At 48.9% G+C, this 13,290-nt stretch overlaps 1 protein-coding gene across 1 annotated transcript in view; it reads right to left on the reverse strand.

Annotated features, from left to right (window-relative positions):
* Positions 1–11,117, reverse strand: part of MACF1 (microtubule-actin crosslinking factor 1) — a 446,661-nt gene extending 435,544 nt beyond the window's left edge. Inside the window, exon 1 of the mRNA XM_011955644.1 lies at positions 10,852–11,117. Coding sequence (XP_011811034.1) covers positions 10,852–11,071 — 220 coding nt within the window. The 5' untranslated portion in view covers positions 11,072–11,117. The remainder of the gene's footprint in view (positions 1–10,851) is intronic.
* Positions 11,118–13,290: the final 2,173 nt, after the last annotated feature.

The following is a 13,290-nucleotide window of genomic DNA, read 5'->3' on the forward strand; positions in this document are numbered from 1 at the left end:
GATTCTCCTGCCTCAGCCTCCTGAGTAGCTGGGACTACAGGTGCACACCACCAAGCCCAGCTAATTTTTTTGTATTTTTGGTAGAGACAAGGTTTCACCACGTTGGCCAGGTTGGTCTCGATCTCTTAACCTCGTGATCCGCCCACCTCAGCCTCCCAAAGTGCTGGGATTACAGTCATGATCCATGGCGCCCGGCCGCCTTCCCCCACATTTCTGACTGTAATCATGAGGCCCCTATTTCAGGAGTCTTGCCCCATATCCTGGGGGAAGGAATGCTGCACAGAAAATCCAAGAAGAATCTGAACAGCCAGGCTTTGCTGGGTTCCCACACTGTTAGTGTTAGACCATACCCTTTTTGCCCAATCACATTTCTACATGGTTGTCAATCATGCCTACCCAAGGAAGTCTCCATGAAAAGCCTAAGATTCAGGGAGCTTCCAGGATAACTGAACTCGTGAAGATTCGTGAAGGGTGGCATACAAGGGAGGGCATGGAAGCTCCACATTCCTTCTTCCATACCTTGCCCTTGCCCTCTGCATCTCTTCACCTGTATCCTCTGTGTGTTTTCTGGTTTCTGTTTTGTTTGTTTTGAGATCCAGTCTCACTCTGTAGCCCAGGCTAGAGTACAGTGCACAATCTCAGCTCACTGCAGCCTCGACCTCCCAGCCTCAAGCAATCCTCCCACCTCAGCATCCTGAGTAGTTGGTACTACAGGTGCACACCACCATGCCTGGCTAATTTCTTTCTTTCCTTCTCTCTCTCTTTTTTTTTTTTTGAGACAAAATTTCATTCTTCTTACCCAGGCTGAAGTGCAATGGCGCAATCTCAGTTCACCACAACCTCCACCTTCCGGGTTCAAGCGATTCTCCTGCCTGGCTAACTTCGTTTTATTTTTTGTATAGACAGGGTCTCACTGTATTAACCAGGCTAGTCTCGAACTCCTGGCTTCAAGCGATCCTCCCACCTTGGCCTCTCAAAATGCTGGGATTACAGGTATGAGTCACTGCACCCAGCCAGCACCCCATTTATAGCCAGTCAGTCAGAAGCACAGGTAAAACCAATTTGGGTCTTGTGATTGGCATTAGAAGTGGAGTGGGGTGAGCTAGGCACAGTGGCTCATGCCTGTAATCCCAGCACTTTGGGAGGCCGAGGCAGGTGGATTGCCTGAGGTCAGGAGTTTGAGACCAGCCTGGCCAACATGGTGAAACCCCGCCGCCACTACAAATACAAAAATTAGCTGGGCATGGTGGCACACACCTGTAATCCCAGCTACTCAGGAGGCTGAGACAGGAGAACCCAGGAGGCAGAGGTTGCAGTGGGCCAAGATCACACCCCTACACTCCAGCCTGGGCAAAAGAGCAAGACTCTGTCTCAAAAAAAAAAAAAAAGAAAAGAAAAGAAAGAATCCCTCAGCCGGGCGCAGTGGCTCACACCTGTAATCCCAGCACTTTGGGCGGCCAAGGTGGGTGGATCACAAGGTCAAGAGATTAAGACCATCCTGGCCAACAAGGTGAAACCCCATCTCTACTAAAAATACAAAAAATTAGCTGGGCGTGGTGGCACGCACATGTAATTCCAGCTACTTGGAAGGCTGAGGTAGGAGAATCTCTTGAACCCAGGAGGCGGAGGTTGCAGTGAGCAGAGATTGCGCCATTGCACTCCAGCCTGGGCAACAAGAACAAGACACCGTCTCCCCCCCCCAAAAAAAGTAGTGGAGTGGGGGAATGTCTTGGAGACTGAACCCTCAAACTGTGAACTCTGATGCTATTTCCAGGTAGACAGTGTCATAATTAAACTGGGGACACCCCGCTGGTGTCCACTGCAGAACTATTGTTTAACTTGCTGGCGGGGAGAAATCCCCACATATATTGGGGTCACAGAAGTCTTCTGTGTTGATTGTTGAGTAAGAGAATAGAAAAACAGGAACTGGGCCGCGCGTGGTGGCTCAAGCCTGTAATCCCAGCACTTTGGGAGGCCGAGACGGGTGGATCACGAGGTCAGGAGATGGCGACCATCCTGGCTAACATGGTGAAACCCTGTCTCTACTAAAAATACACAAAACTAGCCGGGCGAGGTGGCGGGCGCCTGTAGTCCCAGCTACTCTGGAGGCTGAGGCAGGAGAATGGCGTGAACCTGGGAGGCGGAGCTTGCCGTGAGCTTAGATCCCGCCACTGCACTCCAGCCCGGGCGACAGAGCGAGACTCCGTCTCAAAAAAAAAAAAAAAAAACAAAATCTGAGCTGGGCAGTGTCTCACGCCTGTAATCCCAGCACTTTGGGCGGCCAAGGTGGGTGGATCACAAGGTCAAGAGATTAAGACCATCCTGGCCAACAAGGTGAAACCCCATCTCTACTAAAAAATACACAAAACTAGCCGGGCGAGGTGGCGGGCGCCTGTAGTCCCAGCTACTCTGGAGGCTGAGGCAGGAGAATCACTTGAACCTGGGAGGCAGAGGTTGCAGTGAGCTGAGATCACGCCACTGCACTCCAGCTTGGTGACAGAGCGAGACTCCGTCTCAAAAAAATTAATAATACTAAATAAGGCTGGGCGCGGTGGCTCACCCTGTAATCCCAGCACTTTGGGAGACCCAGGTGGGCAGATCACGAGGTCAGGAGTATAAGACCACCCTGGCCAAGATGGTGAAACCCCGTCTCTACTAAAAAATACAAAATAATTAGCCGGGCGTGGTGTCGGGTGCCTGTAATCCCAGTTACTTGGGGAGCTGAGGCAGCGAATCGCTTGAACCCGGGAGGCGGAGGTTGCAGTGAGCTGAGATGGTGCCACAGCACTCCAGCCTGGGCAACAGAGTGAGACTCCATCTCAAAAAAAAAGAAAAGAAAGAAAAAGAAACAACAGGAACTGTGTTTTTTCCACTGACAGGAGCGTATGAATGAAATAAAATTGGCCATGAATTGATCATTCTCGTTTCTGGGTGATGGGAGTTCATTGTACTAGTCTCACTACTTTAGCATGTTTGAAATATCCTGAAAAGTGCCAGGGCTTTGGAGTTAGGCAGACCCGAAACTCAGCACTTGAATAACTCCAAAGGGCATATTGTACATGTTGAGGGCCAGGGGGCGCCATGCACATTAAGTAATGCTGAATCCCAGCTCCATTATTTGGTCAATGTATAACCTCAGAAAAGTTCCTTAACATTTCTGTTGAGAATAGCAAGAATAGCAACTACTTCCCAGGGTTCTATGAGGATTAAATGATGTATGTAAAATGCCTGGCACACATCTAGGACTCTGCACAGTGGCTTTACCAGCTATTATTCACTGGAGGATTCCAGCTGGCACCAGCTCTCAGGCGCTCCTAAACTGAGTCCGGAGACTCCCCAAACCACCCTCTAGATTCTTTAGTTCCTAATTCTTATCAGCTCTTCTCTCTTCATTTTCCTTCTTTCCTTCCTACTAAAGCCAAAGAAAGGAGAGCAAGAATAGATGCAAACCACCAGGAAGTGCCCTGTCTCTTCAGGTTGTCCTGGCTAATTTGTATTTCTTTTCCCAGCTCCAGAAGAAATGCTATCATTGCTCTAAGCCAGGGAGGGGCAGGAGTAGAAGTCCCTTCCCTTCCAGAACTTCCTCAGAACTCTTTGGACTTGCACCGTAGCTCAGCTCATGCCGCATTCTAACTGTCTTCATAGGCAGGAGCTGGGTTCTGAAGTGCAGTCTGAGCCTAGAACAAAGTAGCCCTAGGGATATTTGTTAAATAAGCAAGTGTGTAATCAGTGAATAAGCAAGGGGATAAATCAGCACATTCATGAATCTATGAACAAATGTATGAGTGAATTAATGATACTAATGAAAAGAGCTAATATGTATCAAGGGCAGCCGGGTACAGTGGCTGTAATCCGAGCACTTTGGGAGGCGAAACCGGGCGGATCACGAGGTCAAGACATCAAGACCATCCTGGCCAACATGGTGAAACCCATCTCTACTAAAAATACAAAAATTATCTGGGCGTGGTGGCGCGCACCTGTAGTCCCAGCTACTCCAGAGGCTAAGGCAGGAGAATCGCTTGAACTTGGGAGGTGGAGGCTTCAGTGAGCCAAGATCGCGCCACTGCACTCCAGTCTGGTGACAGAGCGAGACTCTGTCTCAAAAAAAAAGTATTAAGGGCTGACTATATAGCAGGTATTGGGCCAAGCATCCTACTCCCAGCTACCTCATTTAATCTACTGTGCAAGTCTCTGAGGTAGTGCTCTTGCTCCCCCATTTTAACAGTAAGAAACTGAGGCTCAATGAGGTTACTAACATCCCAGGGTCACCCAATTAGTAAGTGAGCAATGGAAACTAAGACTCCAGCTGACTCCCAAAGCCAGTCCTTTGCATGAATGAATGGAAGAGTGAGCACATGAGGAAATGTGTGAATAAGCCGGGGAGGGCATCCCTGGAGACACCCACTGAGGCCCCAGGCAGAATCCTCCCCTGACCACAAGGCAAAAGCCTGGTATCTTCTGGGGTAGGGGTGAGGCACAGCTTAGGACAGAAGCTTCAGCCCATAATCATCACCCTTCAAGTTATAGGGACTTCAGACCTTCTCTGTAGCAGCATCCCAGATCCAGGCAGAGATTCCAGCAAGGAGCACCCATTCTGCTCCTACAGGAAAGCCAAGACAGAAGAAGAGGCTGGCAGGCTTCTAACTGACAGGTGGCAACAGGCAGTGGCAAGGCCAAATCATGGCAGGCCCTAGCCACAGCAACCAGAAAGAGGAGGCCAGCCAGCATCCATATAACATTTTAGTGATGATGGATCTGTTCACAGACCTTTCCTCAAGGGCAGTACTGCTGAAATAAAGAACAAGTGCAGTCCTAGATCTTGCTGCAGTGTCAGCTACTCTGGTGGCATCTAACCCCTGAGCCCATGAGACTGAGAAATGATGGCCTTCCACGGTCCCCAAAGTAACCAGTCCTTCCTCTGCATTCCTACCTTCAGCATAGGCTTCTCCCATAACAAACAGAAGGGCATGAGCCAAACTGCCATTCCATACCTTTCTCTATGTCACCTAGGAAGCCACTAGAAAAGCATGATGGCGTTAAGACGACATTGCACCTTGCAATCCAGAAACCACCTTCCCTCACCATCTGGGGTCCCACAGGGGCCCTGCATCTCAGAGAAAGGACAGATTGGCTGTCTTTTCTGCTGCCTGCACAGAATTCTGCTCACGGGGTCATGTTCCAGCCCACAGCTAATGTGACCCAGATTTACTTTCAAAGAGCTGGAGCTGAGCTGGTGGTGTGTAGCTACAATTCATTCTGCCCCACTTTCAGGGCACTCTCCTCTGCTCATCTCTCCTGCTACTGAAACCAAGCTCCAGGACAGGGCCAGAGACTCTGAGGACACCGCCAGGAAGAAGAAGAGAAGCTGGGAAGGAGGAGGAGCCTTCCTGGATACAAAACTCGAAGAGCCTCAGGGCAAGGAAGGTTGCCAGCTCAGGAGTAAGGATTCCCAATTAGATTGTCTTTAGGGTTCCATTTCCCATCCCTGCATTCCCTTCTTCCCACTCAAAGCTTGGCCAGAATAAGCCACTTCCATCTGCTCCCTGACAAAGGCCTAAAGAACAAAAAAAGGGGACAGAAATAAGAGGCTTGGGTCCCTTCTTTGCTGGCCTGGGAAACTGCTGGCCTCCTGAGTCTCCACTGCCTCATCTGGCTGCCAGGGAGGTTACAAGGAATGACACTGCTAAGTGCAGTAACAGGCCATGTGAACCTGTGTTTTTCCAGCACATTCTGATTCTCATTCATCTCCCTTTTACACCCTTTATCACCATCTCCCTTTTACAGATACGGAAACTGAGGATTCAAGAAGCAAAGTCATTTGCCTAAGTCTTGTGACTTCAGATTCAGTTGTCTCCACAGTGCCTGGCACGTGGCAGGAGCTTACTCCATTTTTTTATTGAATGAATGAATGAGCAGAGAGGTACCTGTGAGATGTCTTCTCAGAGCTCCCAACCTGGAGGAGAGACACATGGGCCCAGAGGAGTAAGCTCCAGCTTTTGACCAGGTAGTGCTCTCATGACTCTCTGTCCCGGGGCAAAAAGGGTAAGATGGGACTCCTGACTACGGAGAGCTCCAGAGCTGGTGAGGGAAATGAACTTGGGAACAATGAATGTGAATATAAAGCCAACTGAAACAAGGGCTGTGCAGAGAGACAACTGCCATCTGACTAGAAGGCCACAATGGAGCAGATGTTGGGAATGATCATTTCAGCAGCATTTGCTGATACTCCCAGGAATGAATCCCATAGATGCTTTCTACTGGCACATAGCTTAATCCCTTTTTTAGTTGAATGAATGAATAAATGAACAACCAGAGAGGGGTCCAATCCTTAGCTCTGAGTCACTGCACTCCCCTTTTTCACAACACATACGGGGATATAATTATTTTTTCCCTTCTAACTACTCAAAAAAAAAAAAAATTAGAGACAGGGTCTCCTAGGCTGGTCTTGAACTCCTTAGCTCTAGCGATTCTCCTGCCTCGGCCTCCCAAAATGCTGGGATTACAGGTGTGAGACACTACACCCGGCCTTTTTCCCTTCTATCCTCTCTACTAGACTGAGTTCCATGCAGAAGGGACCACATCTTCAGTCTTCTTTGAATATCAATGCCAAGGACAGGGAGGGTCCTGATTATGTGATGTTAGACGAATGAATACCTCACTGATGGGTAGATGGTGGAACCTTCCTGCACCCTACTGTGCCCTAGCCCAAACATGAGCCCTTCTTCAAGATGTGTTACTGCCATCTGCAGGAAACTTGTAATAATAAATGTACACATCTGCAATTACAACAAATGTGATGTGAATCACACCCCCAAGGTTGTGCAGTGTACAGCCATGTGACACCCTGTCTTGTACCCTGTTCTCAACATACTCCTCACAGGTCCCAAGGGATACATCATTTCTTCCTCTCTTTGTTTCTACCCTTTGGGGTTGTACTCCTTGCTAGACTAAGCTCCCTAGCGCCTCACTTTCTTGTTGCTCCCTACCATTAAGTAAGAATATTTCTACTGCTCTTCACTAAAGACAGAAAGCCAGAGGGGAAGAGGCAAATTTTCCAAGATCTTTGTCTCTCCCCTTTCCTGTTTCTATAGACCAGGATCCTGAGACCTTTCCCGGAAGTGACCAAGTCTCTCAGATGAGTGTGGAGATTTAGACTGTCAACTACAGAAGATTCAGACTGGCCTGGTTGCCAGGTATTGCCTAAGGAAATAGAAATAACAATGTACAGGGACATGTGCAGTGGCTCACTCCTGTAATCCCAGCACTTTGGGAGGCTGAGGCAAGCAGATCACCTGAGGTCAAGAGTTCAAGACCAGCCTGACCAACATGGTGAAACCCCATCTCTACTAAAAATACGAAAATTAGCTGGGCATGGTGGCACATGCCTGTAATCCCTGCTACTTGGGAGGCTGAGGCAGGAGAATTGCTTGAACCCGGGAGATGAAGGTTGCGGTGAGTTGAGATCGTGCCACTGCACTCCAGCCTGGGTGGCAGAGTGAGACTCTGTCTCAATAAAAAGAAAGAGCAATGTACTTGGAGTTAGAAGATCTGTGTTTACCAGTCCTGTGTAACTATAGGCAAGTCCCTTAAACCCTCTGAGCCTCGGATGCTAACATATGTCCTGCCTAACAGAGTTATTTTGAAATCTCTGTGTAAACCATAAAGCTGATAAACAGAAACAAGATACTTTCGTTAGCGACTCTTGTTACATTTGAATGTGGCTGGGCTTAGGGAGTGGAGAATATGGCTGGCAAAGAAGAAGGAGAAACAAATGGAGGGAAAGGATGAGAATAGGAAGATGGGAGGAAGAACAAGGTTCAGCACCCTAAAACCTGTTTGAAATCAGCAAGTTTCTCAGCCCCAACATCCCTCTCTATTCTGACATGTGTGACCACCAGGCTTGCCCCAACGGGCCTCTCAAGCAAGGGCGAGGCCCTAAGACCAGCTCAGGACACGGAGTGGGCCAGGGAAAGGGAAGCTCTCTATTTGGTAAGAGTGATTCAGACAACCCCACTTGGCTTCATAGGCAAGATCCAGGGGGAGGAGAAAATTGCACAGGCCACAGCTGGCTTCCAGTGTAAGACTGATTTCATTTCCTCCCACAATTAAAGTTCTGCTTCAGAGAGCTTCAGAGCATCCGGGGTCTCCCAGACATGCCCCTCCTGCACCTCCTGTGAAGGAGTTCCTGCAGAGCTAAGGCTGCCTTTTCCATTACTCTGGTGGAGCCCCCACAGCATTCTAAAATCACATGAAGATTTCAGCAAGACCCTAAAGTCGCAGTCCCGCCTCGTCTCTGCTGCTTCTCTCCTCTCCTGCTAAAGAAACACGCCCAACTGCAGTGCACAAGTTATTTTTAACCATGGCAGTCTCCCCATTTTCAGCCTCACTGGCCCAGCCCCCTCCTCAAAAGAGGCATTCAGCAGTGTCAGGATGCAAAGGAGATCAGCATCTATGCCAGAAACACAGCACAGCGCAGCACCTGCCATCCCTTTGCTCAGTTGACCCAGCAGGGTCCTTAGGAGCCTTGCCTGTGTAAAATTAAGCCTCCTTGAGTCCACTCCACTTCTATTCTGGACTCCAAATCTGAAGCAGCAGGCAAATCATCCCGTGGGCCTCCTCAGAGAAGACTGGAAGTGGAAATCATCACAAAGCGATCTAAGTATGCATGAGTGATGAGTGATGGAGGCAGAGCGTATAAAGAAGGAAGAATGAGACAGCCCACTCTGTCTTCAGGAGAAAGAGGTTTATGAGTCTTCAGGGCCCTGAGTTATGGCCCTTCAAGACTGGGGACAAGTAAAGCCCTTCCTGCACCCTAGGGACAGCTCTAAAATTCTGTTACTGGCTGATGCTACAGGCCCAAAGGTTTTGAGAAGGACTTCCTCCAAGGACTCCTCGTTGCCCACTAGAAAGAGCTCAAACTCTCCCTCCTGCCTTCCAGGCCCCACTGCTGTCTCCTCACTTGGAGCTCACTCCCTCTAAAGTCCTTTCCTGATTACCTGAGCCCACATAAGCCTTTCTCTAACTTTCTGTTACAGCTCAGTGCCTGTTTCTGGATCACAATCTGTCACATCACATAATATCCTCAAAACACTCATTCAGCATTCATTCAGTCATTCAATACCGGTCGATCTCTAGCATGCACAAGGCCCTGTGCAGCCCTCAGGGACTCAAAACATAAGACACGTCCCAAATTGCTCACTGTTCTAAGGGAGTGATGGGCACCCTGTGGGTTAACTGCTACATTGAACAAGGGAACATGGAGGAGAGAAAAGTATGACTGTTAGAGCGGAGGAGGAAGCTTTGGATACCACTAGGGGCATTAAGGACAGAGGAGGCGGCACTTAAAAGAGGAGGAGGGTTTACCAGCATCTTGCAGAGAAGAAAATTAAAGCGTGGTGGTTTCATCCTGTAAGATGCATCCCTTTGGGGGGCAAGTTACAGTGTACTGTGGCAGGGAAATTGGGGGTAGAGGTGCTGGCAGGTGAAGCTGAAGAGGTAAGTAATTTTGATTGGTCTTTATGCTGAAGCCTTTATTCCGCAGGAAATTAGGAGCCAAAGGTGGTTTTTAAGCAGCTGAGTAATAGAATTAGGTTTGTATTTTATTTTATTTTTTATTGTATTTTTAATGAAGTGTTGTACAGGCAAAACTTCATTTCATAAAATAGAATATGTGTTATTGAGGTATGTATTTTAGAAAAATAATACTCTATTAGTCATGTGGAGGATAGTAGCAAGACTAAGAGAGGAAGAGCTATTAAATGCTCATTGGAAGGTCCAGATGAGAGATGACACAGTGGAGGCGGTGGCTGTATTATTTGAGGGACACAAAGAAGGTAGCAGTACAGGCCTTGGTGATGGCTTGAAAGCGGGTGATGTCACTGAATTAGCTGCAGGCACTGCTCTATCTTCCTATCTGTACTGTAGCACCAACACCCTGCTGAGATGCTGAGCACACTTCGGGGAGGCAGCTGTGGATGCCTTCAGTGGAAGCATCTCCTTATTGAGCCAAAAACTGTGCTAAGGGCTTTCCACACATTATCTCATCTCACCTTCAAGGCATCCCTGCACAGTGGGCATTCTTAAGACAAGGAAAGTGACACTGAGATAGAATAAGGGACTTGCCCAGAGTCACACAGTTGGTCAGTGGCAGGGCCACAATCCAGCACCCTACCCTCTCTGATTCCAAAGCTTACACTCATAACTACTGCACTGCACTGCTGCTTGGCAAACAGCTGGGCACATCCCACCACAGGAGGTAGCCCCAGCCTTCACACTGTGTTAAAGGTTAGCAAGTACACCACTTTTGAAAGGCAATACAAGTAAAACTGTGGCCTCCAAGGATTTCATTATAAGGAAATAACAAAAGTCAAATCATTCTTAACCATGTTCTCAGCAGCATCGTCTAATATAGTCAAAAAGTGAAAAAAGAGTAGGATTTAGAAAATCATGAAATAGTAGACAGTTTTTAGAAATGGTAACTATAAAGTCTAAAGTGCAATATGGAAAATCTTTTTAATATAAGAGTAACTAAAAAGAGTCAGATGCAGAATGGTACCTAAGCCATGAAGGCAACTGCATAGAAAATATAACTGAATGGAGACAAAGACAGGGAAGAAGGTGCAGAAATGAAAACAGGTCTCATGTGAGCACAGAGGTGGCAGATTTTCCTCTTTGGAGTTTTTCGTTAATGTTATTTCAACATCTTTCCAAGAATAATAATAACAAATCAGATTATGGCTGCTTTGTCAGAAACCCTAGTGAGGACCCCTCGGCTCCCCACACAGCTGCTGCACCCTGGCCCATTCCTCCCTCACACCCACAGCATCCAGCCTGCTGGGGGACCCCTCTTACCAGCGACTCTAACCACAGCCCGCTCTGCAGGGTCCAGCACTGAATCCTGGCTTTTCCGCTTTTTCTGCTCATGCAGTGGCAGGTTCCAGGGCAAGGTGTCCCCTGGGGGACAGGGAGACAGGCTCCCTGACCGCTCGCTCCTGTAAGATCGCTCACTCCGACAAGACCGCTCGCTCCGACATGACCGCTCACTGAGCGTCTCTTCATCTGAGGAAGACATGGCCCAGGTGGGGGCTGCCGCAGGAGGGCCTGGGAGCCCAGGGAAAAGTGATCTGAAGGAGAAAGGGTTGAATGTGAGCAGACAAAAGGGATCCCATAAGGAACACTGGGACTTGGGAAGCAGAGGTTCTAGTCTGCCTATCTGTACCTCAGTTTCTTCACCTGGAAAATGGGATGAAGATAATACATCCCAAAACTAATTCATGAGGTTTGGGAGATATTATATGTGATGATGTCTATAAATCTTAAAACATCATGTAAACGTTAGCTCCTATTCCTAGGAACTATTATTATTGCTATTTGGCACATTTGGAGGATTAAGCTCACAGATCCCATGACAGAACGCTGTGGGTTTAAATTCTACTCCATTTACTAGCTGAGAAGCCATTTAATCTCTCTGAGCCTCAGCACCCTCATCTACCAAATGGGGATGATGATAGTTAGAACCTAGCCCTACAGGGTTGGGTTCTGCATGTAAAATGCTTAATCCTGCATGTAAAGTGCTTAATAGTGCCTACTGCCCAGTAAGCACTCAATACACAGTACCTATTATTATATTCCTGTTCTACTTACCTCCCAGGAATGCTATAAGGATAAAGTGGGGCAACAGATGGGAAGTATTTTCAAAAAGCTAAAGCATGATCTCAATAGCAGGCATGAAGCAAACCATGGGCTAGAATAGGCAGAAATTCCCTGGTTTCTCCCACTCTGTTTCCAGCAGATATATTAGAAAATGTACTAGACTGGAAGTAAGACAGACCTGGGTATAAATTCTGGTTTGGCCACTTACAATTGCCGTGATCTTGGGCAAGTCACTTCACCTCTCTGAGACTCAGTTTCTTCATCTGCAAAATGGGGGTAATATTCCACCTCAGAGGATGTTTAAAGAACATTGTCAAATGCAAATGTAGCACTGGTTGATGCCATGCATGGCACCCAGCAGGCATTAGATTAAATGTTCATTTGCTTATTCCAAGGGCTGTTGTGGGAATAAGTGGCACAGCATGAGGATGGGGGGGGGGGAATAGGACAGAAAGTCCATTTTTTCTGGTCAGTTTAGCTAGTGGAGAGAGTTGAGTGAAAATACAATTGCTCTAAGGCCAGCTGGGCTCCACCAGCCAGACTGGGCAGCCTTTCCTCAGCCAGGTCAAACTCGCTTCCCAGAACCATCTGCTGCACACAGCCCACCATCCCAAGGGCTCCATCAGAACGCGAATGGTATGTGCCTTCAGCTACCAGCCTTCCTACAGGTCCCAAAGCCAACCCGGGTACCCAGCTCTGACTTTGGCTGTAGGGTCCAGGGAGGGCAGAAGCTGTTGATTTTCCCTTATAGGGAATACCTGCACACAGGGCTATGTAGAGACAGCAAGGTAGCCTACATGGCTAGACACAATGGGTCTGTGGCCACAGCTCCTCCCGCATTCTCCATTCTCAGCCTAGAGGTAGCAGGGGGCAGAGACAGCCTCCTGGGTCATTGGCAGATCCCCACCATAAGCACAGAATTCAAAGAGATAACAAAAGAAACATAAAAACGGTGTAGGAGGCCTGTAGGCAGCCTCGGGCAGCAGAGCCTCCCTGCCAGGGCACCCCTTGTGCCAGCAGCATGTAGGCCCTCTTCCCAAGGAACATCTAGAAGGGATCTAGCCACAGGAAGCAGAAAGGAAAGGACCCAGGGTCCTGGCACAGCTTTGCCCTTTATCCTAGCACTTACCCCTCCTCCCATTACCTTCTGGTGCCAGGGCAGGTGCTGAAGTGACAGCCTCAACCTCTGGGAAACTCAGGCCAAGCTTCCATCCCTACCCTCAGCCCGGGGGCAGAAAAAATGCCCCTCCTCTCAGACCACCTGCTTCATCCCAGAACCGCCCATTCCTCTCCAAGACACCCATTGCACTACAAAGGCCGGCTCTCCCAAGGCCTCCTCCCGGAGAAAGCGTCCCTTTTAGGCTCTACTCCGTCAATCTCCCGCCGCTCACAAACACTTGTTTGACCTCCGGGCTCCCGCCCGACCCTCGGTCACCTGGGTCATTCCATCAATCCCCGAGATTCACAGGAGCGCCCGCCCATGCCCCAGCCCACCCGCTAGGCCGCAGGCCGGTCGGCGACAGGCACCTCACCAGGTGCTCTCACCCGCTGCGACCCTCCCCACCTGGCCCTCACCCGCTTCCCCACGGTGGAGGAGGGGCGCGCCCGCGAGCCTGGAGCGGCGCGGGTGGGTCCGCG

Source organism: Colobus angolensis, unplaced genomic scaffold (genome assembly GCF_000951035.1).
Source record: "Colobus angolensis palliatus isolate OR3802 unplaced genomic scaffold, Cang.pa_1.0 Scaffold4, whole genome shotgun sequence".
NCBI classification, from domain to species: domain Eukaryota; kingdom Metazoa; phylum Chordata; class Mammalia; order Primates; family Cercopithecidae; genus Colobus; species Colobus angolensis.